This window comes from Euleptes europaea, chromosome 3 (genome assembly GCF_029931775.1).
Source record: "Euleptes europaea isolate rEulEur1 chromosome 3, rEulEur1.hap1, whole genome shotgun sequence".
In the NCBI taxonomy this organism is placed as follows: Eukaryota; Metazoa; Chordata; class Lepidosauria; order Squamata; family Sphaerodactylidae; genus Euleptes; species Euleptes europaea.
Window position 1 is genome coordinate 38,354,793 of NC_079314.1, and position 23,024 is coordinate 38,377,816.

The following is a 23,024-nucleotide window of genomic DNA, read 5'->3' on the forward strand; positions in this document are numbered from 1 at the left end:
CAAAAAGGAACAAATATGTAGACTACGGAAGACCGAGAGCGGGCCGGACCTCACCGCGGGCCCCGGCCTGCTCCTTGGCGCAGGAGAGCCGCCCCGCCTCACGGTTTGCCCCCTGGCGCGGGACGGCGAGGCCGGCGCGGAACCCCGGGCGGCCTACGGGTGCCGGCTCGTCCTCCCCGGCGCCGCTTCGCTCTCCGTCCCTCGCGGCCCCTTCCTGGGACGACGAGGCGGCGGAGCGACGCGGAGGCCGCCGCGGGGCAGGCAGGCCGCGCCGGGGGGGGGCGGGCCGGGGCGCCTGAAGCGAGGGGAGAAGGCCGCGGTTCGGCCCGGGCGGGTGAGGCCTCGTCCCCCGGCGGCAGGCCCAAGGGCCGGAGACGGGGCGAGGCCCCGCAACCCCCGCGCGGGCAGCAGCCGGGGAAGGCAGGAGCTAAGCCCGCCCAGGCGGGAGGAAGGCCCGCTGAACAGGACGGGCCCGCCTTCTTGGTAGGCGCGTCCACCCCCCTCCCCGCCCTCGAAGCACCCTCCCCGCGCCATCCCTTTCGTCTCCTGGCTACGGACAAGGTAGGGGTGTAGAAAAGGGCAAGGGTCCAGTAGCACCTTAAAGACTTAACAAAAATATTTTCTGGCAGGGTAGGAGCTTTCACAGCTCACTTCTTCAGATACAGCTAGAATGTGAATCCATCTGTCTTTAAGTAGAGGAGAGTGAATTCAGACAAGCATTAGTATGTAAATGTTAACAGTATGTAAATTTGAATAGCAGGCGTGATGGGATGAGGTGTGGTCTGCAGAAGAGTCTGTGATGTCCAGGGGAGAGATGGGTGTGGAGAAATCAGCATTGGTCATGAGCCATGAAGGCAAGGTCTTTATTCAGCCCAGGTAAATGCATTGACTTTAGTTTGAATATCAACTGTAATACTGAAGGTAGAGGTGTGTGTGGGGGGGGTTATTCCCCCCCCCCTCCGGGCAGGGAACTCCACGCCTGGTTTCTGCATTGGAAAGCACCGCAGGATGGTGCCTGAGAAGCCCCCGCAGCATTTAGAAACCCCATAGGCATACCGGGCATCCATGCCACCGGCCCCACTCTGGACAAGGGCCATCCCTAGACCGTGCCTATTTGGTCCCCCTGAGTCAGGGGAACACACGAAGCTGCCTTTTACTGAAGGCAAAGTCAGTTAGCTCTCCAGGGTCTCAGGTGGAGAGGTCTTTCACATCACCTACTTGCCTAGTCCTTTTAACTGGAGATGCCGGGGATTGAACCTGGGACCCTCTGCATGCCTGGCAGATGCTCTACAAACTGAGCCACGGCCCCGCCCCTAGAAGACTGCTTTTGTTTTTTGGAGGGAGGTGAGAATCCTTGACGTACCCTAGTCACAGACATGGGTTTCCCTTGGTGTGCCCCTGGCACAAATGCAATCCAGTTATGGCTGCACCCCCCAATCAGGCCGATAAACAGAGCTTTTGTTTCGCACGTGCATTACAGCTGAATCCTTGAAAACAAAGCGTGCTGTTAAGAAATACACAGGGGAAAACTCCCCTGGAATCACCCCCATTAGAAATGTGGAGTTTCCCCCCCTAGTTTTCTAAATTAAATGTTTAGTTTAGATGCGATAGCAAATGTGATGTTTTTGAAGCATCACTGAAGACATACATAAATAATATGTACAGTGTTTCATAAAACAACAGAATTATAGACACAGAGTTAACATAATAAATTACCATTACTATGCATAGGGAAGGGAATAAGTGAGCAGCCCCATCCTAAGCACTTCTTGGCAGCGCTCCGCCACAGCACAGGCACTGCTAGTCAGCATCCTATGGCCATTCCCTAGAGGGCAAAGGAACAACTTACATCCTTTGCACTGACCACGCACACTGACCACGCCCAAGTTTCCAGCAACAGGTACGGCCAACCACTGTCTGCCCATGCCGCCATGAGCCCCTGATGTCATGGCTCCCATGCCCGCAAGACACAATGCCAGAAGACAGGGAAGAAAGACCTGCTGATGCCACAACTCCCAAGGAGGCCAATAGTATAAGCAGGTGCTTTGGAGTCGACTCATAGCACTAAGTAGTGCTATAGGTGTGGGTTCAAGCCTCCTTCTGCAGCCAAGTTCAGAGGTAGAGTGGCAAAATATGAGGCAGAGACCAGGCACATGTGCATGGGGGGAAAAGAGGGACATTGCCCCCAATTTTGGGAGGCTTGAGCCCCACTACTCCCCTCAAAGTTAATGCTCATGATGAGGCCCTCTGGGCTAAGCCTGCACCTTTTTCCTTTTCTTTTTTTTTTTGCTGTGAAGTCACAATCAACTTATGGAGACCCCATAGGGTTTTCAAGGCAAGCCACACAACTGACAGCACTTCAGTCGTGTGTGGATTGATCTTCAGTTTATCCATCCCATTATCCTTTCCAAGCACTTGTTCAGGACCTCCACAGACCCATCTGGTACAGCTGTCTGCTGGCACCTCACTCCAAATCTTGAGATTATCTCTCCCAGCAGTTTTATGCAGGTGTTGATCTGTATGCAGGTCAGAACAGAGCCTTGTGGGATTCCACAACATAAATGCCATGGGACCAAGGGGCAGGCCATTAGCATGGCTAGTCAAGAAGCAGCAGAACCACCACAGCATGATGCCCCCAGTCCCAACTCATTCAGCTCCTCCAGAAGGATACCACAGTCAATGGTGCTGAGGGCCATCCAGAGGTCCAAGAGAAGCAACAGGGACATACTCCTCATCACTTTCCCAGCAAAGATTGGTGAGGAGATTGACTGAGGCTGCCTGTCCTGGAGTGAGTTGCACTTCCCTCAGGGAGCAAGTTTGTAGTTTGAGGATGCTGCTGTATGTTGGCCTACAGCTGGGGCCTCAGATCTCTTTTGTGGTACATACTTCAGTTGATATGTTGGCTGCAGATGTCCCTCAAAAAGCATGATCTGGACACAGGGATCCATTATCTGATAGCACCTGTGACAGAAAGAAAGGGGAAAGGGAGCCTTTCCTTGGTTAGACTAAGGGTTCTCTTGAAAGAAACTGGTAATGGCCACTACCTCTCAGGGGACCCCTTCAGAACATCTAGACCAGTGGTTCCCAAACCTTTCGGGCTATCGCCCCCTTGGTTCCACAAACTCAACCCCAGCGCCCCCTACCCTATCCTATAAAAAGCATTATTCAAAATTGGGGTTTGCATGACTCACTAAAGAAGATAAGAACAATACAATTTCAAAACAGTAACAATTAATTGTGCATCTATTCAAAATCAAATTAAAAATTTTTAGTTGAAATTTATTTGTTCAACAAAACTGATGAACTTGATCCAGTGGTACCAGCTCTTCAAAGTCTGAAAAAAAATTCTGATAGTTTCCAACCAAATTTGCGAGCATGGTGCCATAGCTTGATCTATTGTAAATTAGTGAACAATACAGTTGAAGGGGCCCACCTCTAGCACCCCCCTGCTGCCCCCTTGCCTCTTAGTGCCCCCCTAGGTAATCCCACCGCCCCCCAGGGGGTGTACTGTCCACTTGGGGAACCACTGATCTAGAGTGACCCACTAAGAAGTGTTCCTACTAGCACAGTACTAGACCAATACAGAAATAGTAGAGTATAAACCATGGAGAATACCTTGTGAAAAACTTTATTGCTTCAATATAGACTTCAGAGTTCATTTTCCACAGCATCTTTAGACATGCATTTAGGTTATTCTGTCTGTCTGAGAGAGAGATGTTGCATCCGGTCTGAGTGTTGCTTTGGTTCACTAGCCATTTGTGAAGAGAAGTGGTGAGATTAAAGTGCTCTCCAAATTGAACTGCTTTCTGTGCTAAGAGGCAACAGGTGGGATCATCTGGTTTTGTCTCTTTTTGAACTTGGCTTCTCCTTTAAAAAGAAAAAAAACTTGGAAAACCTCATCTGCGTGGCAGAAGATAACTTAATAAGTTGGGCCTTAGACAAAGTTTTTTAATTCCTAGCTTAGTTTACTTTATGGCGTAATGTTACTTCTTTTTGTTCTCTTTGTGGGAATATTACCACTTTTAATAGTACAGATTTCAAAGTTCCTACCAAATAAGACTCTCTTAGAAAAAAGTTTATGCGATTCAAGCTGATAATGCTGAAATTACACTGGGGGATACAAATGAAGGGTTTTGTCTTCTGGGATCTAACTAGTTTGTTTCTTTTAGGACAATGGCAGGAAAAGTAAAATGGGTGACTGATATCGAGAAGTCAGTGCTAATAAACAACTTTGAAAAGAGAGGCTGGATCCAAGTTTCAGAAAATGACGACTGGAACTTCTACTGGTGAGCAAGAGGTTTTTTCCCTCTTAGCACCATAATTATAGCAAACAAAGGCTGCCTGTAGCTGCTCCTGCTGCAGAGAGAGAGAGACAGACACACAGACAGACCCCCCCCCCCCCAAGAGACCATAGCCCATAAAGGACTGTATTACTAATTTTTGGAAAGGAGAACTTACAAAATGCTGTTGTGGCAATTTTCTCTTTATGAGAATTAATAAATTGCTGAAACGTTGCTCTGATTTTCTATGAGTCATGCTGTTGAATTCTGAGTCCTGTAAATTGTTACAGAATTTGTGGGAGCCAGTAGCCTGCTGTATATGTAGTAGTTAACAATAATTCTGTGAAGAAGTTCATTTTCTACCAAGAAGAAGTTTATTTTCTACCAAAGGGAGCATATGACAGCATATACATGTGTGTTGGGAGAAGGGTGTTTCTGGAATTATACTGAATGACCTATTGCAAATCTTGTTATCTTGTTTTATTGGTCCATTGTATTTTTTAGCTAAATGTTCGGAAAATAGCTGACCTTCTCTTTCTAACCATTGGAGCTGTCCAGCACTTGCCTGGAGTAAGAATTTAGCGTTTTTGCTAAAAGATCTTTCACTTTCTTTGGTAACAGATATTGCAGGTTAAATATATACTGATCTGATCATGCACATTACCTTTGTGGAGAGTGGTGGGGTTGAAGATTCACTAAATGTTGAACAATTACACAATGAACTTGAGACTGAGGGTGAATCTGTTTCACATCAGCTTTTCTCTGAGAGGCCAGCTTAAACCATAGGCTATAATACAGCACAGAAAAAAGACACATTTGCCTACTTTACAAGTATAAGTACTTCTTTTCAATATTCATATAACGTAGTTCTAGGTAGACTGTATACCCAATACAAGGTGCACTTCCAATGGCTAAGTTTAAACAAATCAGTACAAAATCCGTGCCTCAAAATCTGACCATTTTAAAGTTGCTGGCAGCACACATTTATTTACTATTGGCATAAGTATCTTATTAGTGAAATGGCACAGCAACAACAACTTTCCCAATCAAGACGATCTTTTTGATACACTGGTTGTTTTAATCAAGGTTAGCTAAAAAGAGTGTAGGAGAGTCTGTGTCATATATTCCAAGGGCAGGCCTGCTGGACAGTTGCTTGTTAACTGCCCAAGGGAACCTCTTACATTCAGTCAGTAAACCTGCACACCATTAAGAAAGGGGAGGAAAATATCATCTAGTTTTCAAATATGAAACCCTTATCTGAGCATTGTGTGTGTGTGTAAAGTGCCGTCAAGTCACAGCCGACATATGGCGACCCCTTATGGGGTTTTCATGGCAAAAGACTAATAGAGGTGGCTTGCCAGTGCCTTCCTCTGCATAGCAACCCTGGTATTCCTTGGTGGGCTGGGGCTGGGGCCTGGGGCTATCAAGGTCAGGTCATAAGTATAGGGGTTCACTGAAGGTGTGCTAAACTTTAGGGAGTTGCATCAACCCTCTAGAATAATTTTCCTTTAAATTAATTATTGGATGGAGGAAAGAAGTGGTGGTAAGAAGAGTGATAGGGGGTTCTTTACAGCAGTAGGAGATCTCTGATCTCTTTTTTATAATCACATTTACCCAAATAGCCCAATATACTCTGTTTTTGGTTGCAAGTTAAGTCATTTGATGAAGATCTAGCAACAGTTTTGTCTTCACAGGATGAGCGTGCAAACCATTCGGAATGTTTTCAGTGTTGAAACTGGTTACCGCCTCGCCGATGACCAGATTGTCAACCATTTCCCAAACCACTATGAGCTCACTAGAAAGGACTTAATGGTCAAAAATATCAAGAGGTATAGAAAAGAACTAGAAAAAGAAGGTAGTCCTCTTGCTGAGAAAGATGAAAATGGAAAATACCTTTACTTAGGTAAGTTGGTGTAGTTGATTAGAATGACTTTTTGTAATTTGAAAAATGAGAAATTCTAACTGTTCGGATTTTACACATCAGTGGCTTGTGTAACATACTAGATTCTTGCTGCTTTGGTTCTTCCTGTCTTTGCGTTTTCATTGAATTGAGCATCTTACTCATCTTTCCAGGCTCAAGACAAGTGATAACAGCAAAGTTATTAAGCCCCAAATTATCTGTACGTATTTTTAAACCCATGACAACTTCCCTAGATACTTTTGATAAAATATTTCAGATGGTGATATTCTGTATCATCTTCTAGGATACTCAGGAACTACATAATTGCTTCACACCTTTCACCTGGACAGGATGTTGAGTGTTGCAGGACCCCTATAGCTGTATTGGCACTATACAGTTCTATGAGGGGGTATGATAAGGCACCCATGCAGATGGGAGTGAGAAGATACTGGGGAGGATGTTCTGAAAGCTGGACAGTGACATCAGCTTTGGCTCATCTGTGATTTGCTTTGGACTGCTTTATGGCATCTTTGGGGTGCAGAGAATGTGGAGTGCTGTAAGCCTCCTAGTTGTATTGCTCTGTAGGAGGGTAGGAAGACTAATGTGGTTAATATTCCTGTGCAGCTGGGAGATACTGTGGTGAGGATTTTGAAAATTGGTCTGTGAGACATGACCATGCATGCTGCTTTTCCAGTCTTCATCCCATCCCCAGAGAGGCTGGCACTAGGGCACCTAATGCCTCTGCTTCTTTACTAATGCTGTGCAGCCAGATCAGTGGGGAATAAAACTGCACTCCTGTCAGGGCTACTGAAGTAGAAAGTTGATCTGGCCTGTGTTATTAAGACTTGGCAGGAAAAAATAATGGGGTGTACAGTTTATCTGAGTAAACTCTGCCTGGTTATACAGTCCTTCATCAATCCCACACCAAAGGATGGGGAAGAAGGGTAGCTATCATCTTCCATGACTCTTTTTCCCTTTGAAGATTCTCTGTACAAACTGGAAATCCTACTTCTCTGCTACAATTGCATTGGCAAGTTTGTGCCCAACTCAGTTGTTTACAGTATTTTGGCACTTGCTCATTCCCAAGTCTAAGCCTTTAAATTCTCAGGATTTGACAATTAGTTATGACTCTTGCAAGGTTTTTTTGTTGAGACAATCTGACAAATACATTTAAATTTGGACACTGGTTGCAATACAGTTGAGTCATTAGAAAGGTCCAGTACACTGCCTGTCAAGGGTTGACCCGCTTTAGTCTGAGATTTGTTTCCATGTCTCCTACCTGAGATGCTGGAACACCTCCCCTCCCCCCGATGATAACATACCCAAGTTTAACCTGGATTTGGTGCAGAAACAGACCATAAAGCAAAATTAAGCTTTATTGAAGAAAGGTAAAGAAAAAGTTTTTAAAAGCAATATAGTTCCAGTGGCAGTTCCAAGTACACAGAAAAGAGGAAAACTAACTCTCTGGATACATTTACAGAGACTTAGCAGTTCACATAAGGCAGCACAGCTTTACATAGATGTCGCATAAGGCCAAGCATGTAACACAGATGGGAAAAGGGAATTGGGATAGGGTAAGGATGTAGCCTAACAGTGTAGACTATAGAATCTCAGGCCGTATATTTTTATTTTTTTTAATCTGTTTATGTGATTAATAGTCAGCCTTTCCTGCAGAGAAACCACAACGAAGAAAACAGGGTTGCACTTACCTATAACTATTGTTCATCAAGTTGTCTTCTGTGCAGGCAGAAATCCGTTAGGTACAGAGTACAAGCATGATTTTTTAAATAAATAGTGAACACCTCAAAAAGAGGATGGTTGGTAACTCTGGGGAGGGGGATCATACTCACTGCCTTTGTGGTAACTAGGTAGAAATGGATAGTCGAAGAAGAGAACTCTTGAACATGTTGACATCTTTGACAATTTTATGCTGTCCTTTTAGACTTTGTGCCTGTCACTTTTATGCTCCCAGCGGATTACAATCTATTTGTTGAAGAATTCCGTAAAAACCCATCCAGTACTTGGATTATGAAACCCTGTGGAAAAGCTCAAGGGAAAGGGATATTCCTTATCAATAAACTTTCACAAATTAAAAAGTGGTCTCGAGACAGCAAAACATCTTCGTAAGTTTCTATGAAAAACGAATAATTCCTTCCTCTTTGACATCATTTTACAGTCTGCATGTTTGTGTGAATTAGTCACATCCCATTAAAGGAGCAATTTCTTATCTCTCCCTGAAAGCTGTTTATAACCATTGCATGCTACAATTATATAGGCACCTTTTCTTGCGTAAGATTAAAAAGAACCGTATGAAGTAGTAACTGTATAAAGGAGTGAGGCCTACGATTTATTATATGTTTTGCCACTAGTTACCTTATCCGAATTGCAGAAGTTCCTAGAAGTAGTCTTTTGCAAGGAATGCTTTCTTATGGGAAGCATCACATGCCCATTATCAGGGAGAAAAGATCAGAATCTATTCTTTTGATTGTGTGCGTGGAAAAGCAATCATGGTTAAAATGCATCTCTATATTCATGAAACGTTTACATTTTCATAAACCTACAAGAACATTGAGTTCTTTTAATGATGATGAAGTATCTTGGGAGAGATGCATATTGATCATTCTTGCTTTTACTGCTTATGATACATGAAAATGCTTACTTGTAAAGTCTTAATAAGTGGTCTTTATTCAGTTTTGACTGCATACTAGCACGAACATGTAATGTGAGTTTGTCTTTATTTCTACAGCTGGTTTTAAAAGGAGAAAAATTGCTTAAAACAACTAACACATGCCAAAAATAATTTATCTAGGTTTGTATCTCAGTCCTCCAAAGAAGCATATGTGATTTCCCTGTATATCAATAATCCGCTACTGATTGGTGGAAAGAAATTTGATCTGCGTTTGTATGTATTAGTATCTACTTACCGTCCTCTGAGATGTTACATGTAAGTTGGATTTCTCTGTTGGTTTCCGATAAGCCCTCTTTATATTATTCTTGGAATAAAAGTGGGGAAGAGTAGAATCATAAAGTTGGAAGGGACCATGCAGGCCGTCTAGTCCAACCCCCTGCTCTGCAGGATCAGCTTCTTTTACATTGTGTTTGCTCCTTTCTTGTAGTAGTGAGGCTTTCTTGTTGCTTGTTGTAGTTGCTTTCTTGTTGTAGTGAGGCTCCCTGGCCAGCCTCAGCTCACTCTGAACTTTGGCTTCTCTGATGGCCAACTTACTGTGCCTAACAACCCTCAGATAATCTTCTTTAAAGGTATGTCCTTCCCTCCGTTTCTTGAACATTTTCTTTTTCTTCCTTAGCTCATCATGAAGTTTTATGTTCATCCACATTGGTTTCTTGGATCTCCTGCCATGTTTCCATCTTGTTGGAACATAGATGGCTTGAGCTTGCAGGAACTCTTGTTTTAGACAGTGGTGGCGAACCTATGGTGCACGTGCCAGAGGGGGCACTCGCGGCCATCGCCCCAGCACAAAGTTCGCCTGAATTCGTTACCAGAAAGCCAGAGGGACGCTGGGCCAGGCTGCTCCCCTCCCCCTTTCTACGTGCTCTTGAGGGCATTTCTCACATCACCCGCCCCTCTGCCCAGCAGCCCAATGGGAGCGCTTCCTCCCCCCCCCTGTCACATGCGGCAGGGCGGCTTACATACCGGGCGGCTCACATGCGGCGTGAGGGTGCGGCGCAGACAGCAGCCTGTTGAGTCTGTGGCGAAGGTGATTCCTGTGGTGGGGTTGGAGAGGAGCTAGGTTGGAGGGGAGCATAGCTCACAGTGTGGCATAGCTGGAGGGGAGCAGAGCACTCGGGCCACAGCGCGGGCTTGCGGCGCCTCCCACCTTTCAGTGAAATCCCCTACTAAAAGAGGAACACCCACTTACCCAGCATGTAATTAACCTGTGGAACTCCTTGCCACAGGATGTGGTGATGGCATTTAGCCTAGATGCCTTTAAGAGGGGATTGGACAAATTTCTGGAGGAAAAGTCCATCACGGGTTACTAGCCCTCATGGGTATGTGCTACCTCCTTATTATAGATGTGGGCCACTGTGAGATACAGGAGCTGGACTAGATAGGTCCAACGCATGTACAGCGGAGGTGAAACAAAGGTAAACTAAAACCTCAGTATTCAGGTTAAATTGCCGTGTTGGCACTTTGCGATAAATAAGTGGGTTTTGGGTTGCAGTTTGGGCACTTGGTCTCTAAAAGGTTCGCCATCACTGTTTTAGGATAACCCACCCTTCACTTGCTGCTTCCCCTTCCAGCATTCCAGATCATGGAATGACTCTCCTCATGCATCTTTGTTCATGTCTTCCCTACTAAAATCTAACATACATGTCTTGCTATGAACTTCCTTGGTCCCCCACAGTAAAAGGAATTCTAGGAGGACATGGTCACTTCCCCCTAAGGTCTCCACCACCTTCACCCCATCTACCAGTTCTTGCCTGTTGGTTAATATTAAGTTGAGCATGGCCGAACGCCTTGTAGCTTCCTCCACCATTTGAAAAAGGAAGTTGTCGGCCAAGCAGGCCAGGAAATTGTGTACCTCTGAACACTTTGCAGCGTTTGTCTCCCAGTACACATCAGGGAAACCGAAGTCAACCATAACTACAAGGTCATGTTGCTTGGATACACTGTAAATCTGCTCAAGAAGGGCAGTTTGTTCATATTTTAAGGGCAGATCAGATCTTTAACAAAACTAAAAAGGATAAGTATTTATGTACTTATCAAAAGTTTTTTCCCCTTGGGGAAAACCTTTGTGCCCCAATGGTTAAATGTACTCAATTTGCAGTATTCTACTAGATTCTTTCTGCTAGATTCTTTCTGCATCTGGATAGTTGTGCAAGTCTTTGCTTTTGAAGAATGTGGTGTCACCTGAAATACTGGCTACCCTGCTGCTTAACTGATGACTCTGGACTATAGTCAGGGAGAGTGTGGGGTCTGCTTTCCTTCAGTGAAAACTGGTTTCTCACCTTGTGGTAGCTAAAGCCTTTTTAAGGAACCATTGTTCAAATCCAAATGTAATGTCAGTTGAATCACCCCTGTCTGTGTGCTTGTTGACATCAAAGATTTGTGAAACGTTGGAGGGAAAGAGTTTTCCTGGCCAAAAGCCCTGCTGATTCTTCTCATCAAAGCTTAGTCATGTCTGTAATGCTTTCTGCTAAGTGACTTGTGACAGAAATTATACTGCAGTCTGTAGGGATTCTTTTTTTTTTTTTAATTGATGTTGACTGGCAGCTTTGCCACTTCCCTGGTAAGAATGCTGATTTTGAGTTACATGTTCAGCCATCACACTTTACTTTCGGGTGAATGCCATCCGGCACTGACATATTGTTAACTTAACAGTTCTTAACTGTAGTCTTTTATGATCTATCTTTGATGTGGATTATCTGATACAATACCAGAAAAAGAGAGATATTGCAAAGACCATCATTGGGAAGTTTTCATTAGTGAGATACTGATATTTTCCATTGCAAAACCTGGAAGTAAAGATCCTAATCAGGGTCACTGTCCAGGATCAGCTATAGGCTGCACCTATTGTGTCAAGGACATGTCTGTGATATTAGGATGAATTTGAATTCCTCGTTCTTGTTAGCTCCATGATTAACTGATCCAAGGCACAAATAATTTATTGTATATAAAAAGCATCTCTTATTCATAACTGTTTTAAATTATAAATATTCATCTTCCTTTTCTTGTGTTTAAGGTATAAACTTGGGTTTTGTCGGTTTTGCACAGTCAAATATACACCAAGCACAAGTGAACTGGACAACATGTTTGTGCATCTTACAAATGTGGCCATTCAGAAGCATGGGGTAAGTTAAAGTTTTTCATATAATCTCAAACTAGATTATTTGGAATGAATCTGTGAGCTGAACAACACTTCATTCTATAAATTCATTCTCTGGATTATGACCTCTTTCCTAACGTTAGTTAGACTTGCAGTCCAATCTCTAAAACCTGCAACTTCGCACAGTGCCACTGGTCTATCCTGAGCCCTTTCATCAGAGGAGAGCAAAGTAAATAAAAGGCTTCATGCTAAGGTGCCAAGAGTGTAGCAATTGCATGGGAGTCCATAGCAGTCCCACTGTAATCCACCAATTGCGATGTGGCATGCTGACAGTGTCCCTGTGACAGACAGAGATGTAAACGGCCAACTGGCACACATTGATGTGGCCCCACCCACCTGTTGCCAGCCCACTGGTGCCCCAATGCAAAACACACCAAAAGAAGGAACAAAGGGAATTCTACACCCTTTACAATGAGGATGTGGTGGCATTGGTGGGATAAGGCTTGAGTCCCTTCCTGCAGCCATATTCTTTTTTGGGCAGGTGAACCTGGAGAAGAGGGAGCATAGCTATTTTAGCCACATTTACTCTCACTCTCAGCATCTCTCATCTAAAGTTTTATGCACTGAATATTGAAAGGTGTTACATTTCTTAGGGAGATTTGTGGTGGGTGGGGGTAGCTTAAACTAGAAAGCAGTTGTTCCCTCTTAGAGGTTGATGAACCCTGACCTGGATGGTCCAGGCTAGCCTGATCTCGTCAGATCTCAGAAGCTAAGCAGAGTCGGCCCTGGTTAGTACTTGGATGGGAGATCACCAAGGAAGTCCAGGGTTGTTTCACAGAGGCAAGCAATGGCAAACCACCACTGTTCATCTGTTGCCTTGAAAACTCTATGAAGTTGCCATAAGTTGGCTGCACCTTCGCTGCCCTTTCCACTACCAGATGTTGATTAGTACTATGCAACTTGCTTTGCCACTTCCTCACCTGCTGAGGATGGTCCACTCCTGACTGGATTTTACTCTTTTGACTGGATCGTGTTGTCATTTGTTCTTTGCATCATAATGTAATTATCTCTTGTATTGCTAGGACCTTTTCCGGTTGATATCCATTTATTCTTAAGCTGTTTGGGGTTTCTGAAGCTTACTTCTAGCATATGGTCCCAGTGGGAGGGGCTTCTGATGATTAAGGTGAGTCATCTGATAGAGTTGGTGTAAGGCTTGGGGGAAGAAGCCACAGATCTCAACTGTACACTGAGCTCATCAGAGGTCAAGGCTCTAAGAAAGTAGACAGCATCATGGGGAGTGCGCATGCAGAGGGAGTTAAATATGGGAGGGGGCAGCAAGAGACAGCCCCAGAGGCAAATGAAGACAAATAAGTGAAGCCTCTGTGCGAGTTCAGCATTGGGCGAGGTAGGCTAAGAAGGACACATTGACCTGGGTACAGGATTCTGCCTACCTTTGGGTAAGCACAGTTTCTTACCCCTTAACACCTTTAAGCAACAAAACCAGCTATGAAAGTAGAATGCCAACAGGGAGTGGGGGCTATCCAGCATTTTGCAGGGAGTTCTACATGTATGATTGAAATTGAGGATGTGTGCTTGATGCATGGAGCTCTTGGCTCTCACGAAACAGGTTCGTTCCCTTGAGGCTAGGATTGCTGATCTGGAGAAGTTGATACAGAGAGAGAGAGAGAGAGAGATAAGTAGATGAATCTTTAAGGGGCCTGCTAGAACAGTCCCCTTCCTGTGAGGTCAAAGGCCTTGAGGCTGGAGGGCATCAGGCGGAGGAAGGTGAAAATAATCCCTTAGAAGGGGCCCTTTCTTGCACAACAAACCAATATCCCCTCATATTGAGAATACCCATTTTGGGTTGGGAGGAGGTGGTCTTTTTGTAGTGGGAGATTTGATCACTAAGAATATCGAGAGCAGGGTCTGTGACAGATATTTTGACTGCATATTGATTTGCCTGCCTGGTGCAAGGCTTGCGGATATCGTGTGCTGCCTAGATAGACTGACAGCTAGTGTGGGGGAGGAGTTGGCATCAATTACATTGGGAAATAGAGTAATGTGGTCCTGGAGGAAAACATGTAGGTTACTTGGCAGAAAGTCAAAGACCAGGACCTCCAATAATGCCTTCTAAGGGATTATTTTCACCCTCCTCGGCCTAATGGCCTCTGGCCTCAAGGTAGCATTTTCAGAATTGCTGCTGGTTCCACCTGCAGGACTAGTTAGACAAGTGGTGATTAGGGGTCTCAGTGTGTGGATAAGAAAGTGGTGCTGGGAGGAAAGGTTCACATTTATTAGGCTGAACCCGTACAAAAGAGACTGTCTTAACTTGAACCAAAAGGGAATCAGGCTGCTAGCACAATATAAAAAAGGTGGCAAAGCAGTTAAAACTAACTCCTGGCGGGAAGCAAAAAGGAGCTGGAGAACCTCCGTTTCTTAACAACTCATCCCCAAATGGTAAATTCTTGGGAAAATATTGGTGAGACAGGCTACAACGTGAGAATGAGAATAGAGAAGTAAAGAAGGTCCATGTGGGGAAACCTAAGAGCTGGGGGGAGTGGGGGATACCTAAAGAAAAAAACCAGGTACTGGTGCCTATTTGCCAATGTTAGAAGCCTCCAAGTCAAGGTAGGGGAGCTGGAGTGTTTGGTACTAAATGATAATTTAGATATAGTGGGTGTTTTCAGAAACCTGATGGAAAGGGGGAAATCACTGGGACACATTATTTGAAGGGGGAACATTGTATGAAACGAGTATAAAAGAGGTGTTTGGACCTCGCTTCATGATAAGTAAGCACGTGCATTTAAATTTTCACTTTTAGACAGATGGTGGCTAACAATTCAACACTCTTGCAATCTATATGATGATTCATTGAGGAGTGGTGGTGTTAAGCCATCAAGCCACAACTGACCTATGGTGACTCCGTAGGGGTTTCAAGGCAAGAGACAAACAGAGGTGGTTTGCCATTGCCTGCCTCTGTGTAGCAATCCTGGTAATGGTTTGGCCATGACTTCTGAACTGGGCCATAATGTCACTGTGGGCATCTCTGCTGTAATGAATGGGATAGGGGCTGGTGGAGTCTGGGTCTGCGTGGCCAATCCTTACACCAATCACTGCTGACCCCCCCCCCCACAAGTCCTTGCCTCGGGAAAGAAACACCAACCATCACTCACACATTCCACCAGGCAGCCCTCCCCTTTCCCCTTCACAGCTGAGTTCCAGTTAGAGGGACACACCAAAAAGAAAACCAAAAAACCCACTAAAGAGCTAAAGTGGGGGAGAAAAATGGTGCTGGATTGACGGTGAGTGGAGCTTCCATGTGGAGGCCCTGCCCGCAACCATCCCACCCTTTCTTTAAGTTGAAGTAAAGGAGGGAGCATCATGAGTCATGCTTGGACTGAGCACAGTGTTATGTGGAGGCTCCCCAAAAGCTGGAGCATCCTGCCTCAAGGAGAAAAAACCCTTCTGCTTCTCCAGCTAACCATCCATTGGGGTGTTACATACACAACCTGAAGAGAGATGTCATGTTGATAGTGTACTTCTTCTTTCACAAAAGTGACTTTGTTGTCCTTAAGAGTATAACTGGGGCAAAATCTTGATTAAAATGTGTCTGGATTGCTGTGGGCAGGAGCAGTTTGCTTTTATGCAGTTTGTGTGTTTTAATTTATTAGCTATCTTGGTGGACCTTGTAAGGGCAGAAAAAAGTGATATAAATTTTGTAAAATAAAAAGTCCTGAAAATCTTGCTTCACAGTCGAGGAACCTTCTTCTCTTGGCTGACCTGCTTTAATATGTTAAAGTACCTATTGTCTGTAGACTTTGACTTGATGTCTTAACTATGTAGGACGATTACAATCATATCCATGGTGGCAAATGGACTGTGAGCAATCTCCGCTTGTATCTAGAAAGCATTCGTGGGAAAGAAGTCACCAATAAGCTCTTTGATGAAATACACTGGATAATTGTGCAGTCATTGAAGGCTGTTGCAGTGAGTAGAGAGAAAAGTAGCTTTTAAAATGTCGCTTTCCCCCTTGCCCTAATTATCGATGTTGTGATGATTTTTCTTTGTTTTCATTACCCTGATTAAAAAGTCAGAGCTCACTAAACAGAAGGAGCTGACTGTAGACATATTACAAATATATGGTTTTATGTAGGATACATTTTTATTCTTCTGATTTTGCATATAATGAAGGGCTCACAAATACAGATACTAGTCTCCAGAGGTAACCATGTTCTAAAGCAGGAAGCGAAACCCCACCCCAACCTTTTTGAGCCTGTGGGCAGCTTTGGAATTTTTAGAGGGGTTGGTGAGTTCCAAACCCAAAATGGCTTCTGCAGGAGGTGAAACCATATCTAAAGTGGTTCCCACAGGAGGCGGAGCTAAAGACAATACCTCCCTCCTTGCTTTGCAGGAGAATAAAAAGAAAGGAAGGAAAGTTGAGAGAGAGGAAGGGGGAATGGAACACCCAACCCAATTGATTACCAGTCCTCCTGGTCCTTCAGTGGCTGCAGCTACTACAAGGTTTCAGCTGACCGTTCTCGTCCCGTTGCAAGAGGGCCCCCCCCATGGCAACGTCAGAAGCATCGACCTGCACCACAAAAGGTTTTTCACAATCAGGGTGCGCGAGAACGGGTTCGGACGAGAAAAGCCGCTTGAGCGTATCGAAAGCCTGCTGGCAGTCCGAAGTCCATTGAAACCTAGCAGAGGGCAAGGCGGCTCCCGCCCCTTTCCCTTTTGTACGTAGGAGCAAAGTGAGAGGGAGCGCCACCTGGGCAAAGTTAGGGATGAAGTTTCGGTAAAAGTTAGCAAAGCCCAAAAACTGCTGCAAATGTCTGCGCGTGGTGGGGGGGTCCCACTCCATTACCGCCCGAACCTTCTCGGGATCCATCTCTAAGCCTTGGTGGGAAATCACATACCCCAGGAAAGTGATGGAGGGTTGATGGAAATCACATTTAGAAACCTTAGCAAACAGTTTGTGCTCGCGCAGCCGCTGCAGCACCTCGCGCACCAGTTGTACGTGCTCCTTCATGGTTTTCGTATAAATGAGGATATCGTCCAAGAAAACCACCACCCCGCGGAACAATAAATCATGAAGTACTTCATTAATCAATTGCATGAATACACTCGGAGCCCCCGAAAGTCCGAACGGCATCACTAAATACTCAAACATTCCAAAACAACTTGAGAAGGCAGTCTTTGGTTCGTCCCCTTCTCGTATGCGGACACGGTGGTAAGCCTCCACCAAATCCAATTTGGTGAAGATTCGGCCCTCCTTCAATTGTGCGAGAAGGTCTGGAATGAGAGGGAGGGGGTATGCATTAGACTGAGTGATAGCATTCAGTCTACGGTAATCAATACACAGTCTTAAGTCTCCCGTCTTTTTCTTGACAAAGAAGGCGGGGGCCGAGTATGGTGCCTTTGACGGGCGGATAAAGCCCCGCGCCAAATTGGTGTCCAAATATTCTCGCAACACTGCCTTTTCATTAGGACTCATGGGGTAGACCTTCCCTTTGGATAATTTGCCATCCCCCACTATTTCAATAGCACAGTCCGTCTCCCGGTGGGGGGGCAATTCATCGCATTCCCGCACGTCAAACACATCGGCAAACTGAGAATACTCGCTGGGGAGCTGGGGCAGGGAAGCTTTGATAGAAGGGGCCCCCACGAGGGCGGCTGCGGGAGTTTTAAGCACTCGGTCTTTATCATGGAATTCACACAGGTTGCGGGGAAAGGTGAGCGCCCGCTCGATCCAGTCTATGGAAGGATTGTGCCCCAGCAACCAGTTCATCCCTAAAACAACGGGCGCGGCAATGGGAGCGATAGTAAAATAAAGCCGTTCCCAATGCTCCCCTACGGCCATGACGACCGTGGCGGTGCATATACATTGTCTTCCTGAGCGCTTACCATCAGTGGAGCTCCTTGCACAACGTTCGGAGCGGTCTGCTGAGGAGCCCCCTTTACAGCAGACCGACGGCGTTTTTTGCCGGCATGTCCCAGTCCTCGTCCTCGCTGGAGGAAGCAGACACGGTATTTGTAATCCGTGACTCCGATGAGTCAAAGGTTTCATTTGTAATCCGTGGCCCCGATGGGCCAGAAGTGCCCGAGGCTTCGACCTCGGTGCGTGCATGCATTGCCGAGGGTGCGCCCCGTCGGCTCGGTGCGCCGCTCCGGCGGCGAGGTTGCCCCTCGGGAGGGGGCTTCTCAGGTTCGGTCGTTGCCGGGCGAGACGGTCCCGGACGTCCGGGTCAGGAAGGGCATTGAGAGGCAAAGTGTCCTCTTCCCCCGCAAACGAGACAGGCCCCGCTCTCAAAGCGTTTGCGGCGTTCGGTCACGGATGGTCCTCCCCCCGAGGGGGGACGAGAGTCCTTCGGATCGCCGGGCCTGTCTCCATGGGTCTTGGTCTCCCGTCCGGTGCGTTGCCGAGACAGGAGCAGCAGCTGCTTTCGGTTCTCGATGTCAGCGGCGTGACGAACCCACCCTTCAACATCGGGAGGGTTACCTTGCATGAAAGCCCAGTGTTGCAATTCCGGGTTCAAACCTTCGCGGAAATACTGCACCCTGGTAGCTTCACTCCAGTCCAAAATTTTACTCGAGAGCGACTGAAATTCGCTTGCATACTGCGTGACCGACTTAGTCCCTTGACGCAGTTGTAGCAAGGCGGTTTTTGCTCGCTCACCCAAATGCGGGTCCTCGAAACGGTGTCGAAGGGCGATCATGAAGTCATCAAGACTTCGCAAGACCGGGGAGCGGAGCTCATACTGCAGTACCATCCAGGCGGCTGCCTCACCCTGTAGAAGAGACGCCACGTATTGGACCCGGGATTCTTCCGAGGTAAAGGTCCGGGCCTGTTCCCGCATAAAAATGTCCACTTGTACCATAAAAAACGTCAGCTGGTCACTCGACCCGTCATACGTGATCTTCAGGTCTCGGCGGGCCGGTGGAGCGGGACGGATGGGAGGTGCGGGAGCCACAGGTGGGCCTGGTTGCTGCCCTCCGTCCGCCGGAGCCACGGGTGGCGTCGGAACCTTCAGGTCGTCCATGGCTTGAGCCATGTCCAGAATCACCGCGTTCATGGCATCCATCCGGTCCAGTAATTCCTGGCGCTCCTCCTGCCAGCGCTGCCGCTCCTCATCCATCTGGTGAAGCAGCAGGGCTTCCTTTCGGGCGGGATCGTCCTCGAACCCCAACCCGTGAACCGCAGTCCGTTGTGACCGCGCGTCGCTCTGCGAGAGCGACCAACCCCAGGGAGACTCCAGCCAGGTATTCAAGCGGGTAGACTTGGGCTTTGTACCCAGACCCGATCCCGAGTCAGCTCCACTGGGCGTCTTCCCAGTCGACTTCCCTTCCGAAGGGGCCGGATCGGGCTGCTTGGGTACGGCGCTGTCCTTCTTGTCGTTGTCATCCCCGTTGCCTGCCATAGCTGTCCAAGAACGGTACAGGAGCAGGACAACGAGGCAGAGGACTTGCAACTTAATGTGAGGGTTCCCAACCTCCCTGTGCAAACTCCATAAAATCACTTGCTCAGACGGTCATGCAGAAACAAGGAACTTTATTGGAAGCTTCAGGTTAGTATAGGCCTTACAATGGCAAAGTTGCAAGTGCTAGCAATTTCACAAAGACAGAATTATAACCCCTACAGGGAAGCAGATGTCAAAAGCATGTTATGGGAATCTACGAGATAATTGTGCATGGTACAGGAACATCAAAGACCTCAGGAAGCTCGTTATTACTATCTACACACCAAGGCCATAGCTGGTGGGAGGGAGTCGGAGAGAGCAAGGGAGGAGGATGGTGGGAAGAGACATTCCAACCTGGGGCCTGAACCAAAGAAAGGCAAAAGGCCTGGACTGCTTTTATGAGTCCAGGGGGGGGAGCACACAAAGCAAAAGCTTACAGACCCTTACATGGAGAAACCTTTCATTTGAATAAGGAGTGCCAATAAAAAGCCCTACTTTTCAATGGCCTCGCCTACTTTTTGAATACCTCAGTGGGCGCCACAGGAAGTACTGGTGGGTGCCATGGTGCTCATGGGCACCACATTGGGGAACCCTGTTCTAGAGTCTCAGTAAGCCACTAATTTCATCTTGGGAAGGGAGGGGCATGACTCCTGCTGGAACAACATCAGGGAGGGCTAGTTGGTGGCCCATTGAATTTGAAATGCCTAGCAAATTGTGTTAAGTGGTGTAGTCAATATTCAATAGGCAGTAAATATGTCCCACTCTTATTCTTTATACTCTGACTTTGTGTAATATGATTGATGTACTTTAACTCTTTCAGCCCGTAATGAACAATGATAAGCACTGCTTTGAATGCTATGGATATGACATCATAATTGACGACAAGCTTAAACCTTGGCTTATTGAGGTAAATGCTTCTTGAAAGCTGAAGATTTACTTTTTCAGAACAACACCTGGATAACAAAGCTGTTACGAAAGGGAACTTCTAATGTTTTGCATTTGAGGAACACTCATATGAAGTTGATTAGTTAATGATTATTTTCCAAACTCATATATACTGTTTGCTTATTTTGGCAGTAACTTCCATCTTAAATGTTGTCATTCCAAGAAGCAGCATGTACTGCATGCACTGGACAAGACTGTAAAACCATAGTCAACTTCACAAAGCAGCATTTTAGAGTTGTTGCAACAATTATCTGTTTATTTGTAGAATAAATGTGAACAACTTCCCTTTCTTTTCTGCACCTCCCATAGGTCAACGCTTCTCCATCTCTTACTTCCAGTACTGCCAATGACCGTATTCTCAAATATAACCTTATTAATGACACCCTTAACATTGCTGTGCCCAATGGGGAAATTCCAGATTATAAATGGAATAAAACACCCCCTAAGGAAGCCCTTGGAAATTATGAGATTTTGTAAGTATCAGATTGTTTATAAACAATTGCTCACCCCACTTCAAGTTAACGTTCTGGGAACTTTTCAATATGCAACCACTGCTCTTAGAATTTTATATGCAACATACTGGAAAACTCCTACATCTCCAGATATGGCCGAATGGATTAATAAACTATTTGACTTCGCCCTGATGTCAAAATTAACACATCTGATAAAAAAGAATCCAATAGATGATTTTAAGTTGAAATGGCAACCATTATATGATAAATACTCAAGTGCTTCAAGTTCTTCTGTTTTTTGACGGATATAGAGATAGTATTTCAAATTAGTATTTAGTATCAGAGGTCTGTAATTTTAGATTATTGACATAAAAGTATGCATGAATAGCAATGTAATAGTTTTTACTTGATCATTAATAACCAATTAACTGCTTTTAATTTCTTTGTTTTTTTAATATGTAACTCAGAAGAATAATTAATATAAGATTTTGACAGTGTAAGTTCAAAGTAGATGATGGAAGTATGTACCTATTACTGTATAGAAGCTTGAACACCGACACTGACATATTGTTTTCCCCCTCTCTTTTTTCTGTGCCCCATGTATTAAAAAAAGGGGGGGTTACGTTGTAACAAAGATCGTATCCTGGTGATGTTGTGGCTCCATACTAGATCAGATTGTAAACCACGACACATTCAACACAAATGCCAGTGTTTTAAAACTACATTTTGTTAGGTAGAAAGAACAGTGCAAATTCCATGGGGGGGGGTGGGGGAATAGTCTTTCTACATGAGACATAGAACATTAATAGTGCTCTGCTTTGGCTTTAAAGTCAGCCTTGCTATATGCTGCATAAACTCTCCCTTTATGGTACCCTCTCTTCCAAATATTTAGGTCTCAATAAGTCTAGTGATTGTATAACCTGGCTAGATGCTAATGTCTGTTTTTCTCTTCTTAGATATGATGAAGAGATGGCCCAAAGCGAAGGACCAGATCGTGATTTCAGAAGTCGCTCTGGACAATCTGTTGGACCTAAAGGAATTCGAGCCAGAGACTCTGGAAAACCAGGGCCCATTACGTGGAAGTAACTACAGAATGAACAAGAGGCCAGTGCTTCCTGAAATTAAGGACTGTGGTTTGGGTAGGAAGTTCTTTTGAAATGATTTTAGACAATACTCTTCTCTTTTGCTGAATGTTCTGAAAGGGGAAGGTGACGTTGCTGAAACAATTCTTCTGTACTCTGGTGACAAGTGCAGTGGAGATCTGAACCAAAACTGACTTAGTAGCATATATAACCATCCCCTTTATTGATACAGTTGTTACAGGTTTACTGCCAGATTGTTATGCTGCATGTACTGGTAAACAATATTATTAATTTAAACTGTGTGAGTCAGATTAAACTTTTAAAAACAATTCATTTTCAGGGTTTGCTGATTTCTTAAGCAATTGTTCTTTTTCACACTGCACTCACAAAATATGCATTCTGAATATATTTTAAGGGATAGAAAAGCCTCTTTTTAAACTAGATTTTTACAAGAATTTTAAATGTTTTCAATTAAAAACAAAACATTTTCCAGGTGCAAAAGCCTTCAAAAGAAAATATTTTTTTTAAACACCATGCTGTCATTTTTTACACTGTTTAATAATTAAATATATTCACAAAGGAAAAAAAAACATACTGGAGGGTGGGAGAAGGGGTGATTGTAGATGTTATATGTGTACCCAGGATTGCAACTGTGCCATAGAGTCCTATGGAGGTGTAGCGGCAAGGAAGTGGCCTGTGATGGACAGGGCAGGCAGAACCAATCAGGCTGCCAAACACGGGGAGGGGGGCTAAGCCCAGTGCCCATCACAGCCCAGGGGCAAAAAGTGGCGGAATCAGGGCTCTATGTCCACGGCAGGAGTTAAGCACTAAAACTCTTTTTTATAAAAAAAAAAAACACCCCTGAAAGTTAGGGCTGCCCTCACTGATTGGTCAGTGGGAGAAAGTCCAAGAGGAACCAAAGAACAGGTAGGGAAAATAAAGCAGAAATAATCATAAATCAGAGCACCAAAGAAGAGAAGGGAACTTGGCAGCTGCAAGCACAACAGGAAGCTGATTTGACCAAGACGTAAGGTTGAAATTAAGGTGCTTTGTTTTAGAACCTGTCAGGGCAGGAAACAGTCTAATTAGGTTTAGCAGGATGCTTTTCCCTTGGTTATTTTT

At 45.2% G+C, this 23,024-nt stretch overlaps 2 protein-coding genes across 2 annotated transcripts in view; one reads left to right on the forward strand and one right to left on the reverse strand.

Annotated features, from left to right (window-relative positions):
- TSPO (translocator protein) overlaps window positions 1–23,024 on the reverse strand; it is a 108,329-nt gene that overhangs the window by 43,058 nt on the left and 42,247 nt on the right. The gene's annotated exons all lie outside the window — the stretch shown is intronic.
- On the forward strand, window positions 545–22,007 carry TTLL1 (TTL family tubulin polyglutamylase complex subunit L1). The gene is made up of 10 exons (XM_056845807.1): window positions 545–561; window positions 4,170–4,286; window positions 5,975–6,183; window positions 8,123–8,303; window positions 8,990–9,124; window positions 11,883–11,991; window positions 15,810–15,953; window positions 20,244–20,330; window positions 20,678–20,841; window positions 21,777–22,007. The coding sequence occupies exons 2-10, from the start codon at window positions 4,174–4,176 to the stop codon at window positions 21,904–21,906; spliced, it is 1,272 nt and encodes a 423-aa protein (XP_056701785.1). The 5' UTR covers window positions 545–561; window positions 4,170–4,173; the 3' UTR covers window positions 21,907–22,007.

Bases quoted from the DNA above. Each gene is read 5' to 3' on its own strand.
- TTLL1 (XM_056845807.1), top strand. From the start codon at position 4,174: ATGGCAGGAAAAGTAAAATGGGTGACTGATATCGAGAAGTCAGTGCTA. The intron at 4,287-5,974 runs GTGAGCAAGAGG...TTGTCTTCACAG, and splicing joins GACGACTGGAACTTCTACTG to GATGAGCGTGCAAACCATTC. The intron at 20,331-20,677 runs GTAAATGCTTCT...CACCTCCCATAG, and splicing joins TTAAACCTTGGCTTATTGAG to GTCAACGCTTCTCCATCTCT.